Raw genomic sequence first — 15,396 nt, forward strand, 5'->3', positions numbered from 1 at the left:
CAGATCTATGAAGCAAGATGACTAATGCCTTTATTTTGCCTCCATCAACTGTACAGCCTATTCCTTCCACCTCTCTACCTGGAAATCTTTTTTTTTTTTTTTTCCTGTGTGTGAGATAAGGTTTTTGGCATAACAAACTGTCCTTGACCTCACTATTAGACCAGGAATGACATTGAAATCCTGGTCCTCCTGCCTCTCCTCCCCAGTTCCGGCATTGTAGGCGTGTGCCATTGTGCTTGATCTATGCAGTGCTGGGAATCTAGTGCTGGACCACCTGCATCCTGGGCAAGCATCCTGCCATCTAAGCCACTTCCCCAGCCCTGTGTTTTTCATTTTTGATTTGATTAGTGTCCCCTCACTGGTCATTCTTATGTGTTTGGTATTGATTGGCTTTTCTACAACAACTCCAGAAATTCCATCAAGTTACTCAGTGATGATGATATTCCTTGTAGGAAATTGCTCATCTTGCCTCATTGAGATTTTGAGCTCAATTGATGCACTAAAACAGAATCCTAGTGTTGCGAGCAGTAATAAAATAGTGTTTTTTACCACAACAAAGATTGACTGGGTTGAATGAGGGTATCCATTTGGTCCATCAGCAACCTGGTAGCTGGTTCCTTTCAAGAGCAATTTTCATGACAAAACGATTATCATTTCATAAGAATAATCAAAATCATGGTAAAAAAGTATGATTTGTAGTTGATCAATTTTATTTAGTGGTAAGTGGTGTAGGTCCTTCATGATTTAGCAGGAATATAACTGTCACAAATCATAGAACACTTATGCATATTAATTTTTTTAAATTTCTCTAGAATATGAACCTATGAACATATGAGGTCTGTCATCCCATTGTATCTCCAAAACTTAGCTTACTGTCTTATCACATAATAGACATTCAGAATACTCTAGGAGGAGCAGTGCAGATTTTAAAAAATAACTAGTAGAGGCAAAACCTGGGGAAAGTTCTGGGGACCTGAGTTACAGGATGGACATGTAGGAACATCCTTTAAAGTAGTGGTGTCAGAGATGAAGATTCATGCTTCAGTCTCTCCAACCCTGTCTTGAGATAGGAACCTGAGAGAGACTAGATTTTGCCTTTAAAGGTATGAGTATAGCTGTAGAATACTGTGTAGACATGAGACTATGGTCCACATACAGTCACCATCATTCCCGGCTGTATCCCCTTGCCCTTACCTCGTCGTGACATGCCTTCAGACCTCCACTGTGGCTTCGGCACTGGCTTCCATGTGGGATGTTTTCTGGCCATTGAAGCTCATTCTTCCTCCTAATGTCGGTATGAAATGTTCTTTAGAGCTGCCCTCAAGTCAGTGATCGAAAGGAATGGGTAGAGGGGCCTTGGACCTTTACTTCTTGGGTGGGGTAGCCCCTAAGGTGCATGGAACTCTTCTAACAGTTTAACCTGTAGCCTTCACTTTGATAACTGGCTTGATGATACACAACATACTACTTCCCCAACTTTGCCTGTCTGGTTTTTTTTTTTTTTTTTTTTTTTTTTTTTTTTTTTTTTTTTTTTTTTTCATCTTCTAAGAAAACCTCTTGCTCTTGAATAGATGCCCCAGGATTTACTACTGGGGTAACTCAAGCTGTGATGGTCTGGGTTCTCAAAACCTAAGTGGTAGGTATTCTTGATGCTACAGACTACACTAAACATGTGAGCTCAGACTATTAAAAACTTAATAGAAGGAAAAATGTAGTTTAATTCCTAAATTGTATGGCTCTTTGAGATGACAGGGTAATTTTAAAAGACAGTTACAAGTTCTGTGCTCAGAAAACTTTAATGACAGGTATTTCCTGTAGAATAGTCTAATTCAACTTTCAGGGACACTCAAGAGTCTCCTTAAATACATAGCGTTCTGTTGTTTCTAAACATAACTTGCATGCAATGTTATCTTCTTTCTCCCTTTGCTCTTGGAGCCTCTGGTTTGTGTCTGAATCCTCATTGTCAGGTAATACTTCAGCATCTCCCAGCCTGGCCTTCAGAGTTGGGCCCTTTAGAATGAGTGGATGAGATGGTCCTTCCGCCTGGACTGCGCAGTGGGTGGCCATGAAGACATCATTGCACTGACTTTTCCTTTTTTCTTTGCAGATATCTCTGTGAGCCTGCTAACCCTTGTGGTTACCGCCTGTGGTCTTGCCCTCTTTGGTGTCTCTCTCTTCGTGTCTTGGAAATTGTGCTGGGTTCCATGGCGAGATCGAGGCCTGTTCTCTGGTAGCAAAGACAACAACCAAGAGCCTCTTAACTACACAGACACAGAGACCAATGAGCAGGAGAACAGTGAGGACTTCCTAGACCCACCCACACCCTGTCCTGACTCTTCCATGAAGATCAGCCACACTTCCCCCGACCTTCCCCTTTCCACCCAGCCAGGTGGCCAAGAGAACTGTGCCCATGCCATCCGTGTGCAGCGACAAGTCACAGAGCCAACGCCGTCAGCTCGGTCAGTAATGCCCCTTCCCTTATGAATGCAAGGCAAAGACCACCCTGTCTTCCTTTCTTGCTAGTGATGGTACTGACTAGCGGAGGATCAAGTAATCATCTAGATGTCCTCTCAATCCCAGAAACATGAAAATAGTATAACTCTGTGGTTCTTTGCTGGACTTAGTTACAGAGCTCTGCTTAGTTTCCCTGGAATCCATAAAAATAATGTTTAACATTGTTCCTTTATCATATATTTGTTATTTTTGTATAGTTTACAGTTCTGAAATGTCTACTATTATTTTATTTTTTTTAGTAAGAGAAATTTAGAATTAAGGAGGATGTATATTAATATGTACCCAGGTCAGGATTTGGACAATAGAATCTGAGTTCTCAGGTACTTTTCTTATGATGTCCTCCTAAAACCATAAAATTGACTTATTGTGCTTCTGAGCTATCCTAGCATTCACAAATAGGCTTACTTCAGATGCTACACTATAACCGGAAGTCTTTGTTCACCCCCAGACTTTGTAACAATTGCAGACTTCTGGGAGCAGGGTTTCTATTGCCTACATATTGTGTGTTCTTAAGCAGTGGACCAATAAGGGTATACTGATTAAAAATCTGTGGGCTCTGGGATGTAAAGAACTGCTTAATTTACATGTGTGTCATACATGGCATTGAAAAAAAATTACATAAGCTCCATATGTGTCCATTTCAGATAATAGAAGGATAATAGAAGTACCAACTTAGGAGTTGTTTTGAGAATCAAATGGTAACACACACTTGCACAGATTTGCACTGGTAGCACTGCCATTTTGCTTTCCACGTCGCTGTTTTCACACAACTATCACTGAAGCATAACTCCCCCAAGCTGCTGAGGTTGAGGCACTCCTCTCCCAAAATGCCAAAGTTGTGAAAAGGTAACCAGTTCTAATCCCTGGATATAAAACCTAATTTGTGATAAGAGATTTTAAGCAAGAAGACATGGGAATCAGCCTTTTTTAAAAATTAAAATATTTGCTTGAGTGAAAGCCAGAGGAATAACATATGCAATTATTTTTTTAAATATGAACATAGTATGGGATGTTTTTTAAAAAGCTTTCTGTTCTCTAGAAATGGGAATGATAATGAAGTTTATCCTAGAGAGTACACTCATTCACATTAAGTGTGATAGAATATGACAGTTTATATAGTTTGATTTTTTTTTCAGAAACTTATTTTAGCATTATTTCCAGTTCTGTATCAAAAACCAAAACTTAAAATAGTCCTCCTTGAGGAAGTTGCTCTGTTTGCCTTCTGATTTGCAAGAAACCCTCAGACTTTATCTCAGGGATTTCTTTTCAAATAACTAGAGTTGATATCACCATAGAGTTCACACAGTGGGACAGACTTACATAACGAGGCCCTTTTAGTGTCCCCAAGACCTGGAGCTTTCCATGTGGGTAACTACTCATTCAGTTGCTCCTGTCTGAGTTCCCTCAGATACAGAGTGAAAAAAATGTTCCTAATAGAAATGGTCTGTACATCCTGCCCTATAACTAACAAACTGCTATCAATGGTATCTCTGTAATTATCACAGTGTTTATCATAAAAATATTTAGATAAGCTGTATAAAGAAATGTGTTTAAAAGACAAAACCAATTATTAGCATTACCATAGGTTTGTGGAAATTCAGTAAAAGAAATTAAAAAAGAAGAAGAAAGGACTAATCCCTGTAGAGTGCATTTTATATTCAGATTATTGTAGGTTTGGAAATATGCAGTTAAATTATCTTTCAAACGGTGAAAATTGGGTTCAGTAACAGCTGAACTGCTGTTAGCAATCTAAATGCTTTTCAGCTGCATTTGACCTAGTATTTACAATTTGCATTGCTCTGCATTTAAAAAATTCATGCCTAAGTTACTACTGACCTAGTTCCTTGTGTTCTTCCTGAAAATGCTCTTCTTTGTCTAGCAGTGTATCATACACTGATCCTCAAATTCATTAGCAATTGTTTTGTAAGAATGTGGTACACACATGCACACACAAATGAGAAAGAGAGAGAGAGAGAGAATGAGACAGAGAGACAGAGTGTTGTGGGGAGCTTTCCTTGGAGAGTTGTAAACCAACTCTCTCATTCACCACCACTACCAAAGCAAGGTTTAATTCCATCATGTCTAACTTGAGGAACCAGTGAATTTATTGGATTACTTACAGGAGTGTGGGTGACCCCAAAGCGGCCACACTAGCAGAAAGTCTCACTCTAGTATGGACAATGACTTCCCATAACTACATAGAGGGAGCTTCTCACCACCATTGCCTCAGTTACCTGCCACCGACTATATTCTCTAATACTTCCTAGGACCCTGAGGCCACGTGAAAGTGGAATTAGGTTAGAATTGTGTGCAATGGCCAGAAGTTGGAGGGGGAGGGGCAGGAATCTCAGGTAAGGGTCCAGTGACCCTCTTTATCTTGAGAGAATCACAGTAGTTAACAAGCTAGATTTCAGGGGTCTTTTGCAAGCAGTAACATCTACTCTGCTGAAGATGATGTCTGTATATGCTTGAAGGAATGCCCCTACAATACACGCACAAACTTTTTACTGACAAGATGGAAAAATGAATGAAATTTCCTTTCTTCATTCAAAAGATTGGTATTTTCTTATGGCTCTAAGAACCAAACGTAGGCATTTGGAAATGCTAGGCATTGCCTTATCACTGAGCTTCATACACAGCCTTCTAAACCATTTGAAACATTGTTTCAGTACCATGGTTATGGGGAAAGGGGTAGGCTCTGCTAAGATGGTCTAGCACCTTCTTCCCTTCGTGTTTTTATCCCTCTGCCTTCATGCCCTTATGTCCTTTGCTTTTCACTGTCTTGCTTTTTCTATCCTGCCACTATTCCCTCTTGTCCCATGATTTCCAGGGTTGCTCCTAGGCCCAGTGCACAGTGCTCAGGGTACACTCCTTGCCACCATGGTTGGCATAGCTTCTGCTATAGAATTTCCTGAGGAAATCACTTTACCTGGCCTCTTTCCCCAGGAATGTTGTGCTCACCTCATTGCCATGGGAATGAGCTAAGCTTTGTCTTCTAAGAATGTCAGCTGGGTGGCCATGGCACACCCCTTTAATCCCAGCACTCAGGAGGCAGAGGCAGGTGGATTTCTACGAGTTTGAGGCCAGCCTGGTCTACAGTGAGATCTAGGACAGCAAGGGTACATAACACAGTGAAACGCTTTCTCAAGAAACAATGTACACACACACACACACACACACACACACACACACACACACACACACACATACAAAGTGCTTCTTGTCAGCATGGCTTTCTGTTGTTTTCCCAAGGCAAAGCATGTTAAAATTCTGTGTCTGGTTAATTCAGTTACTGCTGCAAACAACCGAGAATTCCTGTTAGTTTTTTTTCATCTGGTGAGGCCTTCTGTGAAGTATTGACCTAATATTTTGGGAATGTGGGTATGTTACTTTTCTCAGAATTTTTCAGTATCAGAGCTTTTTAAGAAAACTTGAATAAATGAAACTTCCTGGATCCCCAAAGTAGAGGGAACTGAAACTACCTTCTACTCAGTTTCCTGAGTCATGTCCCATGATGAAAGTCCAGGCATATTTTTAAGTCTCAGATTTCTTGCCTAATAATTTGCTTTTATGACAACTGAACTGGTCATACGACAACTGACAACTTCCTGTCAGATCTGTGAAGGCCCTGCAGCCTCCTGCCAGGGCCACCATGATGCACAACTCCAGCGGTTACTGTTCACTTGGACCCCATAGAAAGCTCACCATTCTTAGCTACACTTGCCTCCCCTACTCCCTGCCATATCTGAGCCTGTTCTTGCCTAGAGTCCTTGGCACATTCTGTTCCCTCAGCCACTGATGCTTTTCCTTTTATTCTTACCTTCCCTGCCTTTGCAGTGCTAATGTCCTAACTTAAATGTCCCTGTTAAGGAGGCGCAGACACCCCACCTGAAGGGTATGTTCCATCCTCTACTGCCTCCCACTCTTGTTTTGCATTTGTTTTGTTTTTTATTTTCACTCCTTCATGACATTCGACTCTTTCCAAGTCATCCTTTGTTTCTTTAGCATCCATTATTTCCTCTAGACTGCTCTGTGAGCTCAAAAACCGTATCTGTTTGTTTCTTTTTCTCTGTTTAGTCCCTGGTACAGCTCTGGGAATAGCAGACTCTCTTCTATGAATGACTGACAGAATACATTGGCCAGTAGCAGTCCACATTTCTCTGACAAGGATGGCAAAAGGTCAGAAGTATAGACTAGGAAGGGTCTTTAATGGTGTGAGGCCAGTGGAAAGTCATTCACCTCAGGCTTCACATTTATTAAGAATCTCCCTTGTAGACCTTTGACCTTATTTCTGTAGTAAGCAATCCATAGGGTCATGGAAATGCACTGACAGAGACTAAAGATGAAGATAACCATCAGTCTTCACATTTAGATCCTTTTATTGGCTACAACCCCAGTAAAGAGTACTGAAGTTAATGTTGTCATAACTCTATGAGGTGTTCTTATTTTCATGGCTGGAATTGAACCCAGAGTCTCACACATGCTAGGCAAATGCTCTACCACTGGGTTGTATTCCCCAGCTCTAAGTGGCATGTTTCTATTAAGTCCTATTTTGGTATTGAAAACAAAAGGTTCTTAATTACTCTTACAGTTACTTATTCGGATTTTAATAAATGGATGATTTTGAAAATTAAAGTTACCTAGACCTCTGAATTCCCATAAATCCCCAAAAACTATATTTAAATGCATAGTTCCCTACTAGTATTTAATTATAAGAAGATGTTTTATCCATGGCAGTAATGCATTTACTCTAAACATGCATATTAAGCATCTATTATGTGGAAAATTCTATGGTGGGTACCAGTATTTTTTTTCAAACAGACAAAGAAAACATAACTCTCTCCTCAAAGGCCCCAAAGAAGAGCACCAATCACACTGGTTGAAATGCTCAAGTCTGTAGAGATTAACCTTATGCATAAGATCTGTGGGGTCGGTGAAGGCTAAGCATGAGGGACCAATTCAGGCCTGCAGTGATGAAGGAATGTGTGATCTGGGTGCACTTGGGAATGGGAAGACATGGTTGATAACGGCTACATAAGAAAGAGAAGTGTATTTGAAAGTGGCCAACTCTTCTCTCCATCACATAGAGTTTCAGGGGAGAATGGGGTCTTGTCTCACTATTTCTGAACTTTGCCCACAAAGGTAGTTCTGAGGTTCAGTTTGCCTCCCTCTTTTCTCCCTTTGGCCCCAGAAGCCTGTGGGGAAAGTAGATCAGGTTTCATCTCTTGAGATGAGGTCATAGAGATGAAGGAGCATAGAAGAGTGTGTACTTGTCCATGGTAGCTCAGGAAACCCAGAAATGGGTCCTAAGCACTGGATGCTAGACTTTAGTAAAGGACTTTGGAGAAAGCGACTGGGGCTACTGAGCTGAACATCCTTGGAGTTGTTTTCCTAGTGAAGTCTCCAGTATCATTTTGCAAGAGAATACAGTTGAGGCAAAGCCAGCTCAACTTTCGTCTCTTCCATTAAACCTTCCTGAGCCAGGGCCTTTTTATTCTTTATCTGTTCCCAGACTCTCTAACCTGTAGTCATGATTTATCCTCACCTGTTGTACTTCAGAACTCCTGGAGAACTGAGCCTTCACCTGCTGGGCCACTTATCACCTTCAGGACCTGAACTAGACCTTTTTTTTTTTTCTTTCTCTGCACCTTTCTGTCCACTGTCCGTTCCACATTCTCATTTGTTAAATTGCAGTAAGATCTCCTTCAGATCTAATGAAAATGGTTGGCACTGTGGGGATACTTCAGGGACTGACCTTAGAGCTGGAACTAGTTAGTTTCCATTAAAGGAAAGGGGAGGAAGCAAAATCCCTTTCCCTGGGGCTTCTTACTCCTCCTTTACTTCTTACTCCTTCCTTTACTTCATCTTTTCCTTTGTGTCCCCAGGGCAGTCTCCCTGCTCTGATTTCTCAGCCCACAGAATATTAGCAGCAATGCAGGCACGTTGTGAGTTACACTGGTTCTCTGGCTCTTTTGGACCTCTCTGTTCTGTGGGTGTGTCACACAGACACAGAGACACACATGTACACAGAGTCATACACACAAATACATGTGCACATACAGAGATGCACAGACATAGATACACATGAGGCCCTGTGGCTGGGCTCAGCCCAAGGCTGGGTGTGTTTGCTCGTGTATCACAGGAAAACTGCTGTACAAACTGTGTTAAGTATCTTTAAATCCAGACTTCTTCCAGGTTCAGCTGAGGTCTGGGATAGCTAAGAACAGTCTTTAAGTTCTTTTCCTTGCCTCCTCCAAGAAAAGAAGCAGCATCTTCTGGCCCTGAGAGAACTGGAGCTGGAGAAAGCCAAAAGCCACAATCCTGGCAGCCAGCTTCTCAGGGCCAGCGTTAGGGTGTGGCTTATTTACAAAGGAGGCTGTCTCTCAATTCTGGGACCCGTCATCCTTGGAACTTACCTTTTCCTCCCTATGTTTATGTTTGTGTGTGTGTGTTTCATTTCTTAAGATTATTTTTATTTTATGTGTATGAGTATTTGCCTATATGTATGTTCATTACACATGTGTATGGTACTGACATACTCTTCACTAGAAGATCCCCTAGAACTGGAGTTACAGATGGTTGTGAGTCACAACATGGGATCTAGGACCTGTGCTAGACCCTCTTAAAGAGCAGCAAGTGCTTTTAACCTCTGAGCCATCTCTCCACCTTTGCCTCCATTCATTATGTGCATTAAATCCTGAGTACTCTGAAGGTAGAAGACGGTGTTTTAGAGAAAGTCCTCCTTACCACAGTCACTAACTGTCCCAGTGTCACGAAGAGATGCTAGAATTCTAGACTCTCCCTGAGGAACTCTTGTATACTACCCTGAAGGTCATTTGGAAGCATGGCAACCCAGTGTGGGGCTGCAGGTCAGAACACTGTCCTGTCTGTTTTAGACTTACCTTTTCCTCCTGCCTCCATCTGAATTGCCCTCGAGAGCTATGGAATATTGATTTTCCATTTCCTTTACTTCATCTTTTCCTTTGTGTCCCCAGGGCAGTCTCCCTGCTCTGATTTCTCAGCCCACAGAATATTAGCAGCAATGCAGGCACGTTGTGAGTTACACTGGTTCTCTGGCTCTTTTGGACCTCTCTGTTCTGTGGGTGTGTCACACAGACACAGAGACACACATGTACACAGCGTCATACACACAAATACATGTGCACATACAGAGATGCACAGACATAGATACACATGAGTGCCACACAGAGAAACAGAGACATAGATGTAACATAGAGACACAGACACACACAGATTTAATCTACTACCCTACAGTGAGATTCAACTGTTTTCCCACTAGTAATTCTGGAGAGAAATTTTAGTAGGCATGAATTAACATGTAAAATATATGTTGTGTAGTAATACACATATTTGTGACTGAATTGTTTAGAAGAATATTTACAGTGTGTGTGGTATGTATGTGGGTGGGTGTGTGCATGCATGCATGCATGCATGTCTATGTAGAGCTCAGAGGACAACCTCAACTGTTTTTCCTCGGGTACTAGCTACCATCTTTTCTTGTGAGACAGGATCTCTCCTTGGTATAGAACTTATCAAGTAGGCTAGGCTGCCTGGCCATTGAACCCCAGTGATCTACCTATTTCCAACTTCCCAGTGCTGGGATTACAAATATGTGCTGCCACACCCAGCTTTTGTGTTTTGTTATAAAAGAATGAAATAGTTTTTTAAAAAAAGATTCTGGAAGTTGGACTCGCGTTCTTTTTAATTTCTTAGATTTTATTTTATTTTAGATTTATCTTGTTTTCTGTATGTGAGCATTGTGTATGTGTGTACATGTGTATACCATGTGCATGCTGGTGCTTGAAGAGGTCAGCAAAGGGTGTTAGATCCCCTGCAACTGAAGTTGCTGATCTTCCACATGGTGCTGGGAATTGAACCCAGGTCCTCTGCAAGAACAGTAAATGCTCTTAACCACTGAGCCATAGCTTCATCCCCTGAAGTAAGATTTTTGTATGTTCAAGGCAAGCACTTTACTGACAGAATTTGCTTTGGAATTTGGAATGGGTCTTCCTGCACATTCAGGGATGAGATTTGGCTTCTGCCTTTGAAGTACAAATGTCTCCATAATGTCCTCTCCAGCCCTCTCCCTTTACCAACTGGTACTTCCATTGTGATTAGGAAGAGCCGAACATGTAATACTAATATCTCCAGATTTTGTCTAAGGGAATGCATATGTTGAACATAATATGTTCCACTATTAAGTAGGTAAATCCATTTACTTAAAATTTAAATTAAAATGTGCTCCATTGGTTAGTTCTGTTTATTCTAATTTAAATTAAAATGTGCTCCATAGGTTAGTTCTACAGACAGGGGTGCAGACAAAATTTTTTCTGTGATGAATCTACAGCCAGAACTATAAAAACATGAAGGAATCCTGCTATGCAGAGTCTGCTTAGCAGAAACCCAGGAAGAGTGTGGCTCAGTGACTGGGCCCAGTGCTGGTTCAATCAGACTCAAGTCCTGAGTAGAAGCACTCAGGAGCTGTCTCTGAGAAGCGGTCTCATGTATCCCACACTGGCCTCCAACTTGCCTTGTAGTCAAGAATGACCTTGAATTTGGAAGCTTCCTAACCTCTACCTCCTGAGTGTTAGGATGACAGGCACGAACCACCATCCCCAGCTTTAGGTTGTACTGAGACTGAACCCAGTGCTTGGTGAGTGTTAGGCAAGCGCTCCACCAACTGAACCACATCCCAAGGCCACACCTATTGGCTATTAAGAGTGCAATTTATTACATTAAGAGTACCACTAACTAGTATCACCTGTTAGTCCTACTAACTAGTCCTTAGCCAGAATGGCATAAAATGACTTCACTGAAGTATAGATGACCCGATCTAACTTGAAAAGAAAGATGAAGAGCAGAGAGCTGGAGCTGGTACCCTCATCTCTTCTGGTTTCAGCCTAGGGTAGGATGCCTGTTACTCTGTGCCAGTCCCTCTTGCACACAAAGTCCAGCAGAGCAAGATTAAAGCTCTGTTCTGGCTCCACAGCAGCTCCACTTCTGGATGAGGGAGTGGCCTGGCTACACTAATGGACAGCCAGTTTGATCACTTAAAAGCATGTCCTGTCTTTCTGACCTCCCCTAAATCATTAGGCACAAAAAATACCTTTAACATTCTCGATTTCTCTGGAAGAAATTATAATCTACAGCAGATGCCTTCAGACTGCAGTCTTTGCATGTCTGGCCATTTTTGTACCTGGGATATGTGTCTGTTTGATGTGGGCTGTGTTGAATGTGACAGGTACAAGTGATCCTTCTGTGACAGCAATCTTGGGGGTGCTATATGGGTGATTAGTGACCAGGGGCTATTTTAGGATGAGTCGAGATGTTCAACATGACATCTGAGCTATAAAGAAGAGAATGGTTTCAATGTTTTGGGTGTGTAAATCCCATTTTCACATGATTATTTCATAAGGTTGTCTCAAGAAAGGAAAGGAAAGCAATTCCAAGTATCTGCTCTGCCTCTCCAACCAGTCACCAGTCCATTAGAAACAACTCAGATGTCCCTGTCACTTTCCACTAGAGACACTATTTTAATTCAGGTTATTGACTGGCTAATTAGCATATAGTCAGCACTCTGAGCTAAAAACAAGAAAAAGCAACCTTTGGTACAGCCTTATTGTAGGCCTGTTGATGCAGACCTATAATGCCAGCAAGAGGGGCCTACTAGAGGCTGAAGAACAAGGACTGCACATTCAAGGCCTATGTGAACTACAGAGTGAGTTTAAGGACAGCCAGAGAAACTGTTGAGAGCTTGCATCAGAGGAAAAAGTAAAAAGTAAACTTGGATATTCCAATTCAGTTAGTGGGGCATTTATGTAGCAGGTAGGAGGCCCTGAGTTCACTCCCTAGCACCACATAAAAAAGCAGTTAAATAACCAGCCTTATCTGTAATGATTGCTTTTTCCTCCTTATGAGGACCAATTCAGATGAGACAGGACTTAAGGGGAACTTTAGAGAAACTTCTAATTCAAGCTTAGAGGTGAAGTCTAGAGTCCATTAGCAAAGTCTAATGTGCTAATATCAGCATCTAACCTTCCTTAATTCATCTCTAATTCATGGTCGCTCAACTTTAATTTCTTGTCAAGAGAGTTTCTTTCAGAAGTGAAACTTCTTGAGCCCAGAGAGATAGGTCAGCAGTTAAGAGTACTTGCTGTTCTTTCAGAGGACAGGAATTTGGGCCCAGCACTCATATTCGGTAGATCACAACCACCTGTAATTCTAGCTCAGAGGGTATGAGCTTACGGCTTCCATGAACACCCTTAGACACATGTGCACACACACACACACACACACACACACTTACACACACATGCACATACACATACATAATAAATTTTTAGAAAGAAAACACTCACTTGCTGATAACACATGTGAAACAGCAGACAGCATGGTCTCTTTCCTGACAGAGGCACCATAATCCTTTGCAAGCATGCATACCCTGGTCCCATAAGTCTTTACAATAGTAAAATCTCTATTCCCACAGTGAAATAATTTTATCTTAATGAGTAAGAATTTGTGTCTTTATAAAGCTGTAAGCCAGTAGTAGAAAATTTCATGTAATACAGAGAAAGCTATCTTTGGTTTGGTTTCAGAGGCTGTGTCTCACTTTCCAGTCTAGGCTGACTTTAACTCAGTGGTAAAGGTTCCATCTCTGCCTCCCAAGTGCTAGAATTACAGGCATCAGCCACCACACCCAGCTTGAGTAAGATGCATTCTTTGTAACACAACACACAGCCAGTTATTTCAATTTGGGGATATAATCTAAAAGTGAGTAATTTTCTTCTTAAACAATCTTGTTCATGCAAATCTTCACATCCTACAAACCAGATAGGCTCTAATGCACATTAGACCATTTAGAAAGTGCATGAAAACCTTTAAAACTTTTGGGTCACATGTGCAGAAGTTCATTTCCTGTTACCAAGCCTCAATTTTTAGCCTAAAGCTGTAGGGAGCATCTTTACTCATATTACTCACCTGATAAGCATTTTCAGTTTAGGCAAAAAAAAAAAAAAAAAAAAAAAAAAAAAAGTGAGGGGTGGACACAGACATAGACATAAGCACTACTCAAAATGTAACAGCACACTGATATTCCAGGCACTAGATTCTGAAAGACAGATAGCTAATGAGGTTATAACTCTGCTGTGTCTTGCTCTTCATTTAAGGCATAACTCAATCCGAAGACAACTGAATCTGTCAAACCCGGACTTTAATATCCAGCAGCTTCAGAGGCAGGAGCAGTTGACTGGGATTGGTAGAATTAAACCAGAATTATATAAGCAGAGGTCCCTGGACAATGACGATGGGAGGAGGAGTAACAGCAAGGCCTGCGGGAAGCTGAACTTCATTTTAAAATATGACTGTGACTTGGAACAGCTCATCGTGAAGATCCACAAAGCCGTCAACTTGCCTGCCAAGGACTTCTCTGGGACCTCAGATCCTTATGTCAAGATCTACTTGCTTCCTGACCGGAAAACAAAACACCAGACTAAAGTTCACAGGAAGACCCTAAACCCTGTATTTGATGAGGTGTTTTTATTTCCTGTTCCCTACAATGACCTTGAAGCTCGGAAGCTTCACTTCTCTGTGTATGACTTTGACAGGTTCTCTCGCCATGATTTGATTGGTCAAGTGGTGGTGGACCACTTCTTCGACTTGGCTGATTTTCCCAGGGAGTGCATCCTTTGGAAGGATATCGAGTATGTCACCAACGTGAGTCTAGCATTGCTTCATTTGGTGTGGAGGGGTTGCTTCTTGGTTTTCGCAGCAAGACTGCTTACACATTATGTTATTTGGGAGCAAACTATGAAAGTGACAATGATACCGTTGTTTTAAAAGCTCTTTGTATCAATGGAGGGATAGGTTTTTAACAGTATTGATTTTGATATAGACAAAAATCATTTGCTAAAACTGTTAAGGAATCAGTTTTCCTCTTTCTTACCTCTTCTCTATCAGTCCTCACATTTTCTTAAGAGCTATCTCAGTTTGTACTAACTGGGTCTCCACCTCCTGTTCACTGTATTCTACAGCTGAAAGTCCATTGCGTGATTGACAGCACCAGGTCCATGTCTGGATTCTCCTATTGGCTTAACAGTGCTTTCAGGACCAAATCCTCGATTTTAACCCTGAACTAGGAAGTGGTTAAGAAGAGTTAGCATTGTAATTTCAAACATAATACTCATTAATTAAAATTATAAGGAAGTCAGTCTGAAAAGAAGGGAGAACTGATCCACAAAAGGTCAATTCTCATGTCAGACTTAGGAGAGGTCAAGAGTCTATGTAGCCATGTTTACATTTCAAACATGGGATCCCATGGGATGCTTTTCTTCCATTTACATCCTTGTCACTCCCTGCTGAACCGCCCTAAAGCTCCAGACTCAGCAAAACTAGACTTTGTTGGGAAAGTGATGCTTTCAAGTTGCCTGATGAGATTCCCTGAGGCTACTCTTAGTGCCTTTTCTTGAGGCCAGTGTTGCCCTCTTCACCTTGGCATCCAGAGGGACCAAGTCACTTTCTGGCTCAGGTACAGATCTAATTTGGGATTGAGCCTTGAGTGAGTCAAAGACTCACTCTGCTAAAGAAGAAGACCCTCAAATCTGTACCCGAGGACCAAATACCCACAAAGTACTCTTCAGCTCTTAAACATATTTATGATCTGGGAACTTCCTCATACCTTAGTAGTTCTCTCCACGTGCCCTGAAGTACCTGTGCCAGCACTGTCATGCTATCTGGGTAAGGAAAGTGTGGCCAAGGTCATGGTGGGCTCCATCTTCATGTTTGGAAGGAAGAGAAGGTGGAGAGAACAGCTGTTGATAAAGCTAGAGTGATTTGGGATATTGTGGAAGGAACAGACCTCTTCAT

General features: G+C 41.6%; 1 protein-coding gene across 1 annotated transcript; it reads left to right on the plus strand.

The window, feature by feature from the left end:
- The first annotated feature begins 2,025 nt into the window (after positions 1-2,025).
- LOC114710283 (synaptotagmin-9-like) lies at positions 2,026-15,370 on the plus strand. Its single transcript, XM_037204386.1, has 2 exons — positions 2,026-2,459; positions 13,701-15,370. Exons 1-2 carry the CDS (start codon positions 2,026-2,028, stop codon positions 14,368-14,370), a joined length of 1,104 nt encoding a protein of 367 aa, XP_037060281.1. The 3' UTR covers positions 14,371-15,370.
- The last annotated feature ends 26 nt before the right edge of the window (positions 15,371-15,396 follow it).

This window comes from Peromyscus leucopus, chromosome 1 (genome assembly GCF_004664715.2).
Source record: "Peromyscus leucopus breed LL Stock chromosome 1, UCI_PerLeu_2.1, whole genome shotgun sequence".
In the NCBI taxonomy this organism is placed as follows: domain Eukaryota; kingdom Metazoa; phylum Chordata; class Mammalia; order Rodentia; family Cricetidae; genus Peromyscus; species Peromyscus leucopus.